At 34.8% G+C, this 14860-nt stretch overlaps 1 protein-coding gene across 1 annotated transcript; it reads left to right on the top strand.

Moving 5' to 3' along the window:
• The first annotated feature begins 8774 nt into the window (after positions 1–8774).
• On the top strand, positions 8775–9260 carry LOC138338722 (uncharacterized). Its single transcript, XM_069289805.1, has one exon. It carries the CDS (start codon positions 8775–8777, stop codon positions 9258–9260), a length of 486 nt encoding a protein of 161 aa, XP_069145906.1.
• Positions 9261–14860: the final 5600 nt, after the last annotated feature.

Genomic DNA, 14860 nt, shown 5'->3' with positions numbered 1-14860 from the left:
CCCCCATAGTAACCCTATTTGTGTTTTCTTTATTTTCCTTTTATGAGTATAGCTAGTGTAGCATCAACTTTGACTCACTGTCAACCCTAGTCAATCTCTAGCATATCAAGTTCCAGGGTGAGATATTCATTCAAGTTCGTGTTGGATTCTCTCGGTCATGACATGATTTCATATATTTTCGGACAAATACAATGCTTATCTTTCATCTTTGGTGTATTTGATATTCTTAGACTTATTATTGGAGATTAGATTTTTAGGTTTTGAGAAATGATATTTATTAAGATTTTGAGCTTCCGTCTTATGCTTGTAGGTTGTAAGTTGGGTTAAATTTGTTGGTTCTACCACCTAGGAGGTTAAGTGTGGGTGCCACTCATGACTCGGTTTGGGTCGTGAAAAACTTGGTATCAGAGCGTTAGGTTCGGTGATCTTATCACACAAGGACAAGTCTAGTAGAGTCTTATGGAACGGTACAGGAACACCTTTACTTTTCTTCGAGAGGCTATGTGACTTTAGGAAAACTTACTTCTTTTTTCTTTCGTGCTACTACTTGAATCCAATTGGTATCTAGGTGATACAAATTGGTATATGAACTTCTTCACTCTATTTCATATACGGTTAGTACTAGAGTCTTGAAAACAGGTATATTTTCTCGATTGACTATTGGGCATGTAATGACTAGATAATGAACATCATTACATTGTGAAATACAGTTAGTAAAGTTATCATAACATATAGGAGTTTCTTAGCAAATGATTATATTATGTTGAGACAATTGAGGGAAAAATCTCTATTATGACTTAATAGATTGAGTGTATATCAAAGAGTGTCATGATACGACTATTAGAATAATTTTGATGCCTACTTGATTAGAGTTAGGAAGTGTGTTACTTCTGTTGTAGACCTGATCTAACAAAGAATGCAAATTGCTTGGAGGTAGAGACAAAATGAATTTGATAATGTTTTATAGTCATTCAATAAGCAAAATTGTGTGAGCTATTTGGCTGTGATCTTCTCGATAGTTATGATGTGATATGGATCTAACAGATTTTCACGATGTGGTTCTAGTATATGTGGAAAAGAATACGTTGATTGTTAAGTGGAATACTAACTACTTAAAGTGTTATCATTAGTATGACATGTTCACATAATGAGATTCAATGTTACATTCACATTTGAAAAACCAACTACTTGGTTACTACAGATGCTTGGGTTAAGCATGGTTTTAATAAAGTATTTAGCGGTGGATCTTTTGTACTATTTTATTAATGCATTAGGTATTGAAGTATATCTTGAGGGTTCTAGGACTAGTGACTTTATCTTAAACTTCAACGGAGTGGATTGATACTTGAATGACAAGCTTATGGATAACGAAAATCCAAGTGAGTATACATGGGTGAAGGAAATTGAAGAGTTTAGTAAGAAAGTACGTATAAAATTGGGTTAGTCCCTTAAATTTTATTGATATACATGAGTATAAGGTGTTAGGTCGAGGAAAAGGTTCACTTTGTGGTGATGACAAGGGTTAATTGAGTATGACGCCAAATAGAGTTTGTGAGGGATTGTGATTGAGATGAAACTATATAACAAAGATTTGTTGGTTAGATGAATTTCGTATGGTAATAAAGACTTGAGAGTATCTAAGGTTGTGAGTTTCTACTATTTAGTGAGTAATGTAGTTGTATGGCAAGTTATGGAGATGTTGGGGCACCGCTCGAATAGAATTTAAATGATCTAGAGTCATAATTAAAATAAGATATAAATTTGTGAGATGTGTAACCTTTGGAAATAGGTGAGAGCAGAAATATTTTCTATGATTGCTGAGATTAAAAATGTATCTTCGAAGGGTTTGAGGATTGGGTTTAGGGACGCGCGATTTCATATATTTTATTTTTGTTTAGGTAATAGTGTCACACGTTCATCATATTGATTAATGGCTATTAGATAAAACTTAAGAAAAGAGTGTACCAATTATTAGCTCGAGTGGGATGATAAGTTCTGTTATAGTGTTGAATTTATTTATGAGTATGGTTAATTTTTAGTGAAGGATATGGTAAGGTTTATAGAAAGGCGATCAATAAGAAGCTAAGAATCTTCAAGGTATGAGCTAATATTGATAGATAAGGGGATTAGGTTGCATAGTTGAATTCAAAATTCAAATTTTTAGTAGTAAGTATACGGTGTATTTTATCAACGTATGAAATTGTAAGATAAGAAATGATAAATTGAATTGAGTATGGAGCATTTGAAAGGACCTGTGCATAGTTTGAGTAGAAAATTTGATTACTTTTGATGGTTAAAGGAACTAAGGGGGTTCACGTAATGTTTTGATTTAAAGGTTAAAGTAAAAATTGTCAAGAGTTTTTGGCTACATATCAAGATTGGTAAGAGAGCCCGCAAGAGGAACAAGAGTCTGGTGTATTGAAGATTTCATGATATTTAGATTTTTGTGTCATGGGAATAATTTTAAAAAATTGAAGAAATAAGACCTCTCGTATAATTCTTGGTTTGTAGTTGAAGATTGTATTGATTTTTGCATAAGAGATTAGATATGGCTTTAAGATGTGAACTACTTTGGTACAGACTTACTAGGGATTTATCACCGGCTTTAATAAAGATGAATTTTTTTTCTTGGTGACAACCAGTGATGTGTGTAAGATTATGTGTTGTTATGTGGGGCTAAATTGTTGAAGTAATGGTAGGTGACTTATGGATGCGCAATAGTGTGAACCTACATTTATACATGGTTATTGAGGATTTTGAAGAGATTGAAACTGCTATTAAAATGGACCACACATTGATGTGATGTGTTACATAGACACTCGATAGTAAGTAGAGGTTATGTGATAATAATATATAAACTTATATGATGACCAAAAATTTGTTAAGTGTTGATATAAGGTAAATAATGGTTTGAATGGTAGTTTAAACTATAAAAGATTTTGTGAAGTTAACTTTGAGTGTGACTTAATAGTCGTATCTCTATTAAAAGATACTGTCAAATTTTAAATTAGTGTTATTAACCTGATTTGGGACTCGTATTTGTCATGGGTTGTTTAAATGAAAATAGAGGGAGCCATAGTTTGAAACTTTTAGAGGCTACAATGTGTTGGCTAAGAAGATTTCTGTAACGAGTGACAGTTCGAGAGTAAGGTAAATGGAGGATGTAGTTGTGATTTTTTTTGGTAATAAGAGTGTTGGCCTTGATGGAGTATCGTAAGAAGTATGTAGGGTTTGATAAATCAAATATTTATATTATTGTAATAAAGACCGGATTATTTGATTGTTTGTGGCTAATAATCAATGAGATAGAACCAGGCGAATGAAAATGTTTGATACAGGCACTATGGAAGGAGTATCTAGAGTTATTCAACCTTGGCTATGTACATCTTATGTGACAAACTACTTCATTTTGGGCATTGTTTAGAGTATGGTTCACTTTTTACGTCCGTGTGTATATTTGCTTCTATAGATGAGTCTCTAGTAGTGGATCATGTGTACTAATTATGTGATTGTCCTCCTGGTAGGGTGAAATCCTTAGTTAGACTTGTTCATTCCAGTTACCGGTATCATGTTTTGGCTATGTATGATTGAATGTGGGGATCATTGGGTCTAGTTTGTCATTCTTAAGGTTTCTCTATAATAGCTACTAATATTACATTTCGAAAGTGTTGCTAGAGATTCTTTATGCTTGTGTGTATTGCTTGATGGATGGTTACTTGATCATTTTCTTCTTGAGGTTAGATAAGTTTAATTTTCCCTTGATGAATATCTGATGTATTAAGATCATTATATATATATATATATATATATATATATATATATATATATATATATATTAAGCTCGTGAAAAGTTTATGTGGTGAGAATGAAATATTGATAAGATCTATGATTATTTGTGCATTATGAGTGTGTGGTGGTTGGTTTAGATTCACTTATAATTGGAATAAATATTATTCAACATTTTATCGTGGTTATGTGAAAAAGATTTCACTTAATGGGTGTGTAAAGGTCCCTGAGAACGTGTTGTATATGCATGTACAGTTAGCTTTGATGGCTATTGAGAATATATATTGTTGTTAGTTGAGGTTACATATAACAATAGCTACAACTTGAGTAGTGATATGACCCTATTTGAGACAGTATGAAAACAAATGTATCTCTCCCATTGGTTGGTTTGATGTATTTTAGGTAAGGCATTGGGAGACTTAGCATGATATGCACAAAAGATATCTACACATATTTGTCAATTCTTGTATCCTTTCTTACCCTCACCTTCTTTGACCGTTCGAGGACGAACGATGGGTATATTGGTATCTCATGTAACGACCCATTTAGTTATTTTAAGTATTAGAGATTTTTATTTCACAAAATACTCTTTCGATAGGTTCTAAATGACTATTTAGGACTATTCATAATTATAATTATATGATTAAGAGGGTATTTAAATAGTTTATTTAATTGGTGGTAAAGAAAGTAACATTAAAATTAATAGTGGACCATTTTTAATACTTTTACAATTAGTCATACATTAAATTAGGGTAAAAGATAATTTGTAGAGGAATAATAATAACGTGAAACGAAAACAAATCGGAAATGGATGTGCATCAGGGTTGCCTTTGGGAGGACATCACCGCTTGGACACAATAAAAGTGACTGGCAAAATGATTACAAAAGTATTCAATATATGCTTTTTAAGGTAAGGTTCATATTGTTATCATTAATATATTATAATGCTGAGTTATGAAGGAGAGAAGAAATTTAATGGTTGCATTAGTGTGAATTTGCAAGAAGAGAGCAAATGTTGTTGCCTTCCTTTAGACTTAAAAAGGACGTTGGAAGTCATTGGGTAATGATGCCCAGTGATTGCAAATGAGTTTGCTAATTATGTTAAGTTTTATATGTTAGTGGTACAAGTTGTTGTTTAGGGTTCTGATTGCCACATTAATACTATAAAAAGATAGGGTGTATGGTTTGCCATTCAGAGATGGTCACGTTGCCATGTTGGTCATAAGGTAGCGTCATGTTTTTTTCATTTCCACATTTTTTCTTATAATTATTATATTAGGGTTTAAGTTTAATTTATTTCATAAAAGTTATGCTAATTGGAGGAATTAAGACTTATCCTTTGATTTAAACTTTAGGAAAATGATTAGATAATCGGGTGAGTTTTTGGGTCTAGGCTAGTTATAGAATAATATGAGTATTTGTAGACTCATTAACTTACTTATTGTGCATATATACTTGATAGATTGTAAAGGCTCGAAGGGATTGAGGAAGGGAAAAGCACTGGAAAAGTAGTTTACTTGACTTCGGTTCTTCGATGGAGGTAGGTTATAATTTATTCTATTTTATAGATAGACTCTTAGTAGTGATTGATATGCATTGAATGATATTGTAAAGTTCTCTATGTACTTAATGGTGTGATTGTGTGGCTTCGTTGTGTGGTTTGTGATTGATCTGAAATCTTGAGACCGTGAGATTTATATATTGAAACCTCTCTATCGAAGTAATGCCTTGAATAAAGAGCGCTTGATCAAAGATTATCAATGAATTGAAAAGTAATGATAGTAAATGATAAATTAAACAGTATTTTGGATCAGAGTGTCACGTTCCGACATGGTATTATGGGATGGATTGTCACGTTCCGACACAATATTTTTGGATTGGAGTGTCACGTCCCGACACGATATTAGGAGGTTAAGTGTGGGTTCTACTCATGAATCGTTTTGGGTCGTGACATAGTAGTAGTAGAAGAAGTTTAAAAATTTTGTGCTATTAAAATAAGAGGAAATCTCTCAATTTATAGAAGACAAAGGCTAGTGTAAAAATGTTCTTATTGTGCGTTACCGGAAAGGTCAGAAATCTTTGGAAAAGTCACAATCTTCCAGAAAGATCACAACCTTTCATACAAGTCGCGAATTTTCATAAAACATGCAACTTTTCATAAAAAAATTTCCTAAAAATCGCAACGTTTCATAAAAGTCGCAATTCTCTATTTTTCATACACATCTTTTAAAATTCAACAAATATGGTAGAAAAAATAATGGAAAAAAGAAATACAATGGGGAAGACGATTGTCTGGTTGTGGGTATTGGCGGAAAAGATAATGAAAACAAAGGAATATGATAGAGTAGATTGTGTGGGTGTAAGTTTATGATAGAAAAAAATAAGACTAAAAAATAATAAAAATAGAGTACTACAATGAAGAAGATGAATGGGGAAGATGAATGGAGAAGTTGTGGGTGGTTTGCATTTTTCTTTAAATTTGTCATATATTTTATTTAATTTTCTTGAGATAAAAAGACCAAATGTCATTTATTCATTGGTTATTTTAATTTCTATTTTTTCTCTTTAATATGATAGACTTTTAATGAGTTGACATGATATAATTGAGCATATAATCCATGTGGACGCGCTTGCTTAACACGCACTTAAAGTCAAGATATTCTAGTGAAAAAGGTGTCAAAATGACACAATGAGATCGGACATGAGGTGTCTAAAATGAACAAAGTCTAGTTTAAGTGTCTAAGTGAAAATTATTGTCAACTTTAGAGGGCTATCGATAAATTAGACCTTATTTTTTTATATATCTATTATCCCATGAATGTTATTTACTTTTTATGTACTTTATAAATTCCTACATATTAACATACATATTTTTTACTACATATGTATCTATCGTCATTTTGTTTTTACATGTAAATAAAATAATAAATGTTTATATATCTTAAACAATATACATGTGCATAGTTTACTTTATAATAAATATATTTAAGATCATAAACTTTACATAATATTTTAATATTTTTAATGCTCCGTTTCTATTGAATTTCTTGCTCAAATTGTATTCGTATACATCACATATGTTGCTATCCTTACATCCTAAATTTGTATATTAGTAATAAATATAGTAATAAATTATTACGCTCTTTAATCACGCATATATTTTTTTACATATAAAATTTTCATACATTTATTTATTTACTTATTTATTTTACTATATGATAATATTCTATTGCTAAATTTGTTTTGTACATATTATAGATATATATATATTGCATATCTGGTACCTTTTTTTTTTATCCACGAAAGTAATAAAAATCTTTTTATCAACATTTCTTTAACCAAACTCGTCATAATTATTTTCTAAATTAAATTTAAGGATTATCTTCGGATAGGCTTTGATGGGTGCTTAACACGCTCTCCTCGAGTAATATAAATCTTTACCTAGAATCTCACCGATTTCGCAAATTAAAATAGAGTTTATATTTACATTTTTTTTATAAATAATTTTTAAATTCTTTTCCTGAAAACTAGGTGATGTCTCTAAACAACTTTCAAAATCAAAAGCATAGCCATTTGATGTTAGGAACTATTTCGACCTGATTCGAAAATGAAATGCAATAATAATACATTGTGACCGTTTGAAACTTTCGTATTACGTATAAAAATCATTGCAATAACTGAGTTAGTCTGATTTAAAAAGATCGAAATGAGTTCAATTAATATAAATGTATAATTTACGTTGTTAAGAGTTAATTACAATATTTCCCTACTCTTTTTTAAATTACAAAAATTTCTTGAAATTTATGGAGTTCTAATATATTACTGGACTTCCTGATACATCAATGAACTTTCGGATACATCACTAGACATCGGAATACATAACTAAGGGATGTATGTGAGAGGGAATAGGACATCCGAATACATTACTGGACTTTTAGATACATCAACTGAGATCCGATACATAGGTAATGTATCAGAGAGAGGAGGGATGTATCCGAGAGGGGGATATGAATATATTAGTGAGAGGAGAGTGATGTCTCTGAGAGGGAATTTTTTTTTTAAAAATCATAAGGAATTTTAGATATTATAATAAAATGAGATGTGTATTAAGATATGTTATTTGTAGTTTTGATTATTTGAAAAACTTAGGGACCTCATAAAGGTACCGGGTTTTCTACTTGAGTATTGCAGGTGTATTGTTCGAAGTATTGCAGATGAAACAAAACTCAGGGACCTAATAGAGGTACCAGGCTCTCATGATGATGAGCCAGTCAGCTGCCAGCTGGAGATTGTGCAGAAAGTAGGTGCACACTTCCCGATGGCGTCAGAAAGTGTGACCCTTCCAACCAATGGCAAAGAAGTTTAGGAAAGTGACTTGCCCATATAAAAGGCACTTTCCTAAACACTTTTCTCTAGTTTTTGCAACTTGATAAACACTTTTCAAGAACTCTTGCAAAGGCTAACACAAAGCAAAGGCAGAATCATTCCTAGGACAACAACAACATCTGGAGCTTTTCGTCTAGTTGTTTAGGAATTTATTCTCTTGTTCTTAAATTGTAAACCACTCCTAAATCTATAAAGGAATTGGTGTGTTGTGTTAAAAGTCTAGGTTGTCCAGGTGGGATAGCTTAGTGGGTAGATTGTTTTTCTACTTTGGCTTGTTGAGCAATAGAGGTCTATTACTTAATGGTAAGATTGATAACTCTTTCTTACGTTTGGTGTAATCGTGTTTCACTTTTGCTTTTGAAGATTGTGAAAACGATTGAAAATCCTGTGAGACAGGTCGTGGTTTTACTCCCTTAAGCAAGGAGGTTTCCACGTAAAATCATTGTGTTGATTTTACTGCATTTAACTTTCTGGTAATTTTCTGAAGTAAAGTAAGGGACCTGGTCCATTACTCGTTAAGTGAAGGCATACATTCTATCAAGTGGTATCAGAGCAGGCACTACCTATTTGGTTAACACCAAGGTAGTGATTTTGTTCTAAGAATGGCAGCTCCACTTAACCTCGAAGAAGGTCAGTCATCACACAGACCTCCTCGTTTCAATAGACACTTCTACAATTTGTGGAAAGTTAGAATGCACGACTATCTCATGGCTGAAGATAGCGAGTTATGGGATATTATACTAGATGGACCCTTTGTTCCAATGATAGAAGTAAAGGATGGAGAAAGGACCATTACTGTTCCAAAGCCCAGGCAGAAATATGATGATGCTGACAGGAAAAAGATTGAAAAGGGTTTCAAAGCTAAAACTCTTCTAGTCTGTGGGATAGGACCTGATGAGTACAACAGAGTGTCAGCCTGTGAGTTTGCTAAAGAAATTTGGGATTGCTTGTTGACTGCACATGAAGGAACTGAACAAGTCAAAGAATCCAAGATTGATATGCTCACCTCACGATATGAGAACTTCAAAATGAAGGAAGGAGAAACTATACATGACATGTTCACCAAGTTTTCTTCTATTACAAATTAGCTGCGAAGTTTGGGTGAACCTATAAGCATGACCAAACAAGTCAGGAAAGTGCTTCGAATTCTTCCAAAGTCTTGGGAGAGCAAAGTTGATGCCATTACTGAAGCTAAAGACTTGAAGGTGCCGACCATGGATGCCTTGATTGGCAATCTTAAAACACATGAGATGAATCGAAACTATGATTTGTCAAAAAGGGAAATCAAGAAGGACAAATCATTGATGTTGAAGTATAAATCAGATGAAGATTCAAGTGATGATGATGATATGGCATATCTCATCAGTAGATTTCAAAAGATTGTGAGAAAGAACAAAATGTATAAAAGAGGAACAAATGGGACTCGAAATGCTGCTCAAGGAGATACTTGCTACAAGTGTGGAAAATCTGGACACTTCATCAGAGAGTGTCCTTTGCTCAAGACTGAAAACAAGGAACATCAAAAACACAGGGGTGACAAAGAAAACAAAAGGGACCTGGTACTTGGAAACAGAGATCGTAAAGCTGCTGCTGATATGGTTGTCAAAAGAGCTCTTGCTGCATGGGGGGATTCTTCAAGTGATTCAGAAGATCCTGATGAGTCAAAAGATGTGTCTATGGTTGTTGTGCATGAGAAGGAAATTGTCTTCAATGAAATGTTTGCTCTCATGACACACACAGAAAATGAAGAAGAGGACAATCAGGTAACTCTTCTTCACATGAAAATTGACTTGGATAAATATTCTCTTAAGAAATTAAGAACCTTGGCAAAAGTCATGCTAGATTCTGTGATAGATTTAACATCTGAAAGAGATGCCATGAATGCTGAACTTGAAATTTTAACTGAAAACAAAGTTCAATTTGAAGAGACAATGACAAGAATGATGTCTCCAGAGTTAAAAAATTCTGAACTTAAGCATCAGTTGTGTCAGTTTACTGAAGAAGCTGAAAAGCTGAATGGAAAGCCAAACAGTTTGCAAGCTGAAATTCAAGAAAAATTGAAAAACTCCGAGACAAATCTCAGATTGTCACTTGAAAAGAAAAACAAATTAGAACAGGATGTTGTGAAACTTAAGGAGGAACTTGAAAAATCTCTTAAGTGGACCAAATCCTCAAAACTGCTGTCAAATGTGACAAATCAGAGTAATTTCAATAAGAAAGGTATAGGAAGTCTGAACATAAGTCCTTCTTATAATCCTCACAGCAAGTATGTGTTTGTGTCTGACAATCTGTTGTGTCTGCATTGTGGTAAGAATGGACATTTGAAGAATGAGTTTGTTAGCTGGAAAAACTCATGTGAAAGATACTCTAATTATGCTGAAAGACAGAATGTACCAAATGAGAAACCTGGTCCTAAAGAACCTGTCTCAACTCACAGATTTTCAAAGAACAAATCTGTTCCTGCTCCTAGGTCCTTTGTTAGAAAGATTCAAAGTCTACCATATTGGACCAAGTACAATCTGATCACTCCTTTGTCTGCCTACTGGAAACTCAAGCTGAAATGGGTTCCCAAGCTTAACAAGTGATTTTTGGTGCAGGTGAGTGAGAGGGGCAGTAGTCAATGTTGGTATATGGATAGTGGCTGCTCTAAACATATGACTGGTGATGTAAAGAACTTCCTCTCACTCAAGACCCTCCAAGGTGGAGGTGTCTCATTTGGTGATGGCAAGAAGGGGTACATTTTGGGAGTTAGCAAAGTAGGAAGATCTCTTGAAGATTCAATTGACAATGTTTACCATGTGGATGGGTTGAAGTACAGCTTGCTAAGTGTGTCACAAATCTGTGACAAAGGAAATGAGGTCAAATTTACTTCTGAAAAATGCACTGTGGTGAGTTTAACTACAAACAAGGTAATTCTCACTGCACACAGAAGTAAAAATATGTATGTGGCAAACTTGGAAATCTCTCATGGAGATGACTTAACATGTCTCAGTGCTCAAAATGAAAATGCTGATCTCTGGCATCGTAGGCTGGGACATGTGAGTTCATCTTTATTGAATAAGTTGATTTCAAAGGACCTGGTCCGAGGGTTGCCCAAAATGAAGTTTGCTGAAAATAAAATATGTGAAGCTTGTGTTAAAGGAAAGCAAATCAGATCATCATTCAAGCCCAAGAATCAGATTACATCATCAAGAACCTTAGAGCTGCTTCACATGGACCTCTGTGGACCCTTGAAGGTTCAAAGCAGAAATGGAAAGAAGTACATCTTGGTGATTGTTGATGACTTTTCAAGATACACCTGGATGAGATTTTTGAGATCAAAGGCAGAGACAGCTGATGAACTGGTGGTATTCTTCAAAATGATTCAAACCAAATTGAATCAAGTTGTTTGCAACATTAGATCTAATCATGGCACAGAGTTTGAAAACTCAACATTGGATAGATTCTGTATGGAAAATGGTACAAGCCACAACTTCTCTGCTCCAAGAACTCCTCAACAAAATGGAGTGGTGGAGAGAAAGAACAGAACTTTGGTGAACATTGCTAGAACTATGATTATTGAATCAAATCTTCCTCAAAGTTTCTGGGCTGAAGCTGTTAACACAGCATGTCATGTTACCAACAGGTGTCTAATAAGAGCTGTGTTGAACAAGACTCGATACGAACTGCTCAATAACAGGAAGCTAATGCTGAACTATCTTAGAGATTTTGGATGCAGATGTTTTGTGCTGAATAACGGGAAGGATGATCTGGGAAAATTTGATCCCAAAAGTGATGAAGGAGTATTTGTTGGATATTCTTCATCCAGCAAAGCCTACAGAATATTCAACAAATAAACACAATGCATTGAAGAGAGCATTCATGTTGTGTTTGATGAAAATGGAAGCTTGAAGAATGATGGATCAAATGATGATGATGATGTACTCAAAATGCTAACATCCAAGAAGATTGAAGGTGCTGAAACTGATGCAGATCAACAACTGAATAATGATTGTGATGATCAGAATCACAGTCTATCTGAAGAGGATGCTGAGATTGAACAGGATGATAGGGTACCTGGTACTACTCAAAACTCCAGCCAGAGTACATTAGACTCCCCAGAAGATGATGTCACTCCTGATGAAGAAGATCATGATGATCTGCCAAATCAGTCTGCTGCAAGGTCAGGATGGAAGCATAGTTCATCACACCCTCTTGATAATCTCATTTCTCCCTTGAATTCTGGGATTCAAACTAGATCAAAAACAAGAAATCTAGTTGCATTCTCAGCATTCATATCATCCATTGAGCCTAAGAATGTCAAAGAAGCATTAAGTGATGCAGACTGGATTAATTCTATGCAAGAAGAACTTCATCAGTTTGAAAGAAGTAAGGTATGGTGCCTGGTTCCTCGACCTGAAGGCAGAACAATAATAGGAACTAGGTGGGTATTCAGAAACAAACTTGATGAAAATGGAGTTATTACTAGAAATAAATCCAGGCTGGTGGTGCAAGGATACAATCAAGAAGAAGGAATTGACTATGATGAGACTTTTGCACCTGTTGCCAGAATTCAAGCTATTAGAATCTTAATAGCTTTTACTGCTTTTATGGGGATCAAGCTGTATCAAATGGATGTGAAGAGTGCATTTCTGAATGGAGATCTCAAAGAGGAGGTGTATGTCAAGCAACCTCCTGGTTTCGAAGATGCAGAGCTACCAAATCATGTGTTCAGATTGAATAAGGCATTATATGGTCTTAAACAAGCTCCAAGAGCTTGGTATGAAAGATTGTCAAAGTTTCTGCTGAAGAATGGTTTCAAAAGAGGCAAGATAGACAATACCTTGTTCTTACTAAAAAGAGAACAAGAATTTCTTATCATTCAAGTTTATGTGGATGACATAATTTTTGGAGCTACTTCATAACATCTCTGTGAAGAATTCACATCATTAATGGGAAGGGAGTTTGAAATAAGTATGACGGGTGAGTTGACATTCTTTCTGGGGCTGCAAATCAAGCAATCATCAAATGGAACTTCAATATGCCAAGAGAAGTATATCAAAGAGCTGTTGAAGAAATTCAATATGTTTGATTCCAAACCTATTGACACTCCTATGGGAACAAATTCCAAGATGACAGTAGAAGAATCTGATCCCCTCGTGAATCAAACAATGTACAGAGGAATCATTGGCTCCTTGCTATATCTGACTGCTAGCAGGCCTGATATTGTTTACAGTGTTGGAATGTGTGCCAAATTTCAAGCATGTCCTCGTGATTCACATCTGAAGGCTGCAAAACGCATTCTCAGATACCTGAAGAAAACAGGGGACCTGGTTCTCTTTTATCCTGCAGGTGATACTTTTGATCTGGTTGGCTTTGCAGATGCTGATTTTGCAGGTTATCAAGTTGACAGGAAAAGCACCTCTGGAATGGGTCATTTTCTTGGATCATCACTTGTCTCTTGGGGCACTAGGAAGCAGAACTCTGTAGCTCTCTCAACTGCTGAAGCTGAATACGTAGCTGCTGCAGCTTGTTGTTCTCAATTGCTGTGGATCAGGCAACACTTAGAAGATTTTGGGATCCACATCAAAGCAATTCCTCTAATGTGTGACAACACTAGTGCTGTGAGTATGGGAAAAAACCCAGTTCATCATAAGAGAACAAAGCACATTGATGTTAGACATCATTTTTTGAGAGATCATGTTGAGAAGGGAAATATCGTGCTCACATACTGTCCAACAGAGGAACAGATTGCAGACATTTTCACCAAGGCTCTCAGCAAGGATCAATTTGAGAGAAATCGACTAAGGTTGGGGATGTTGATCTCCAACTGATGTTTTTAGCATTCAACAGTAGAACTCCCTTGATGGTTAGAATTGCTATGCAGGTATCCTTTGTGTGAATTTTAAATATTTGTACAAGATCACTTTTTGTATCTTTCGTAGGTATACTCTCAATAGGGACCTGCTCAGCAAAAGAAGAGGCTAGAACAATTAAGGAATAAAGTTAAACTCTATCATGGTACCTGGTACCTGTCCAGGTTAGCATTTTTACATTAAATTTAAAGTAAAAATTTTAACCGTTGAAAATGCCACGTGTCAGTCATCGGTTACTCTGACCGATCAGTCCAATCGTTTCTCTCTCAAACGACGCATCTAATCAAGGACCTGACACCTTTTCACGTCTTTTAAAAAGGGGTCTTTTCTTCTTGAAAATCTCATCCGTCTCTTAACTTTATCTCTCTCATTTATCACAAAGGTCTCTCACATTCAAATACAAATCTGTCTTCATCTTCTTTTTGTTCTTCAACAACCCCTTCCAGTATCACAAATATGTCTTCTTCTTCATCTTCTTCTAAGCAAATGCTGGACGTACTTAGTGAAATTGCACCCCTCGCATTCTATTCTCCAACCCCTGCTCAAGCCAGCATTCCTCCCCCACCCAGTCCTCCACAAAGTACTCCAGATAACCCTTTCTTCTCCATCGATATAAACACCTCTACAGTACCTGGTACATGTGAAGACATGTTGCCTGACAACATGTTTGAGGGTGATCTACAAAAAACACAAGGCTTCAGAGTCAAATATTCTAGCAGCGAGTGAGGAACTCGTGATTGAGAGCCTGGCAATGATGAGAGAAGAGGCCAGAACAGAACACACTGATGCCCTGAAAAGAGAAGAGGTAAGGCCTTCTCAACCCATTTTTGATA

This window comes from Solanum lycopersicum, chromosome 10 (assembly GCF_036512215.1).
Source record: "Solanum lycopersicum chromosome 10, SLM_r2.1".
In the NCBI taxonomy this organism is placed as follows: Eukaryota; Viridiplantae; Streptophyta; class Magnoliopsida; order Solanales; family Solanaceae; genus Solanum; species Solanum lycopersicum.
The sequence above is the reverse complement of the archived record's forward strand: the minus strand, read 5'-3'. Positions and strand labels throughout refer to the sequence as shown.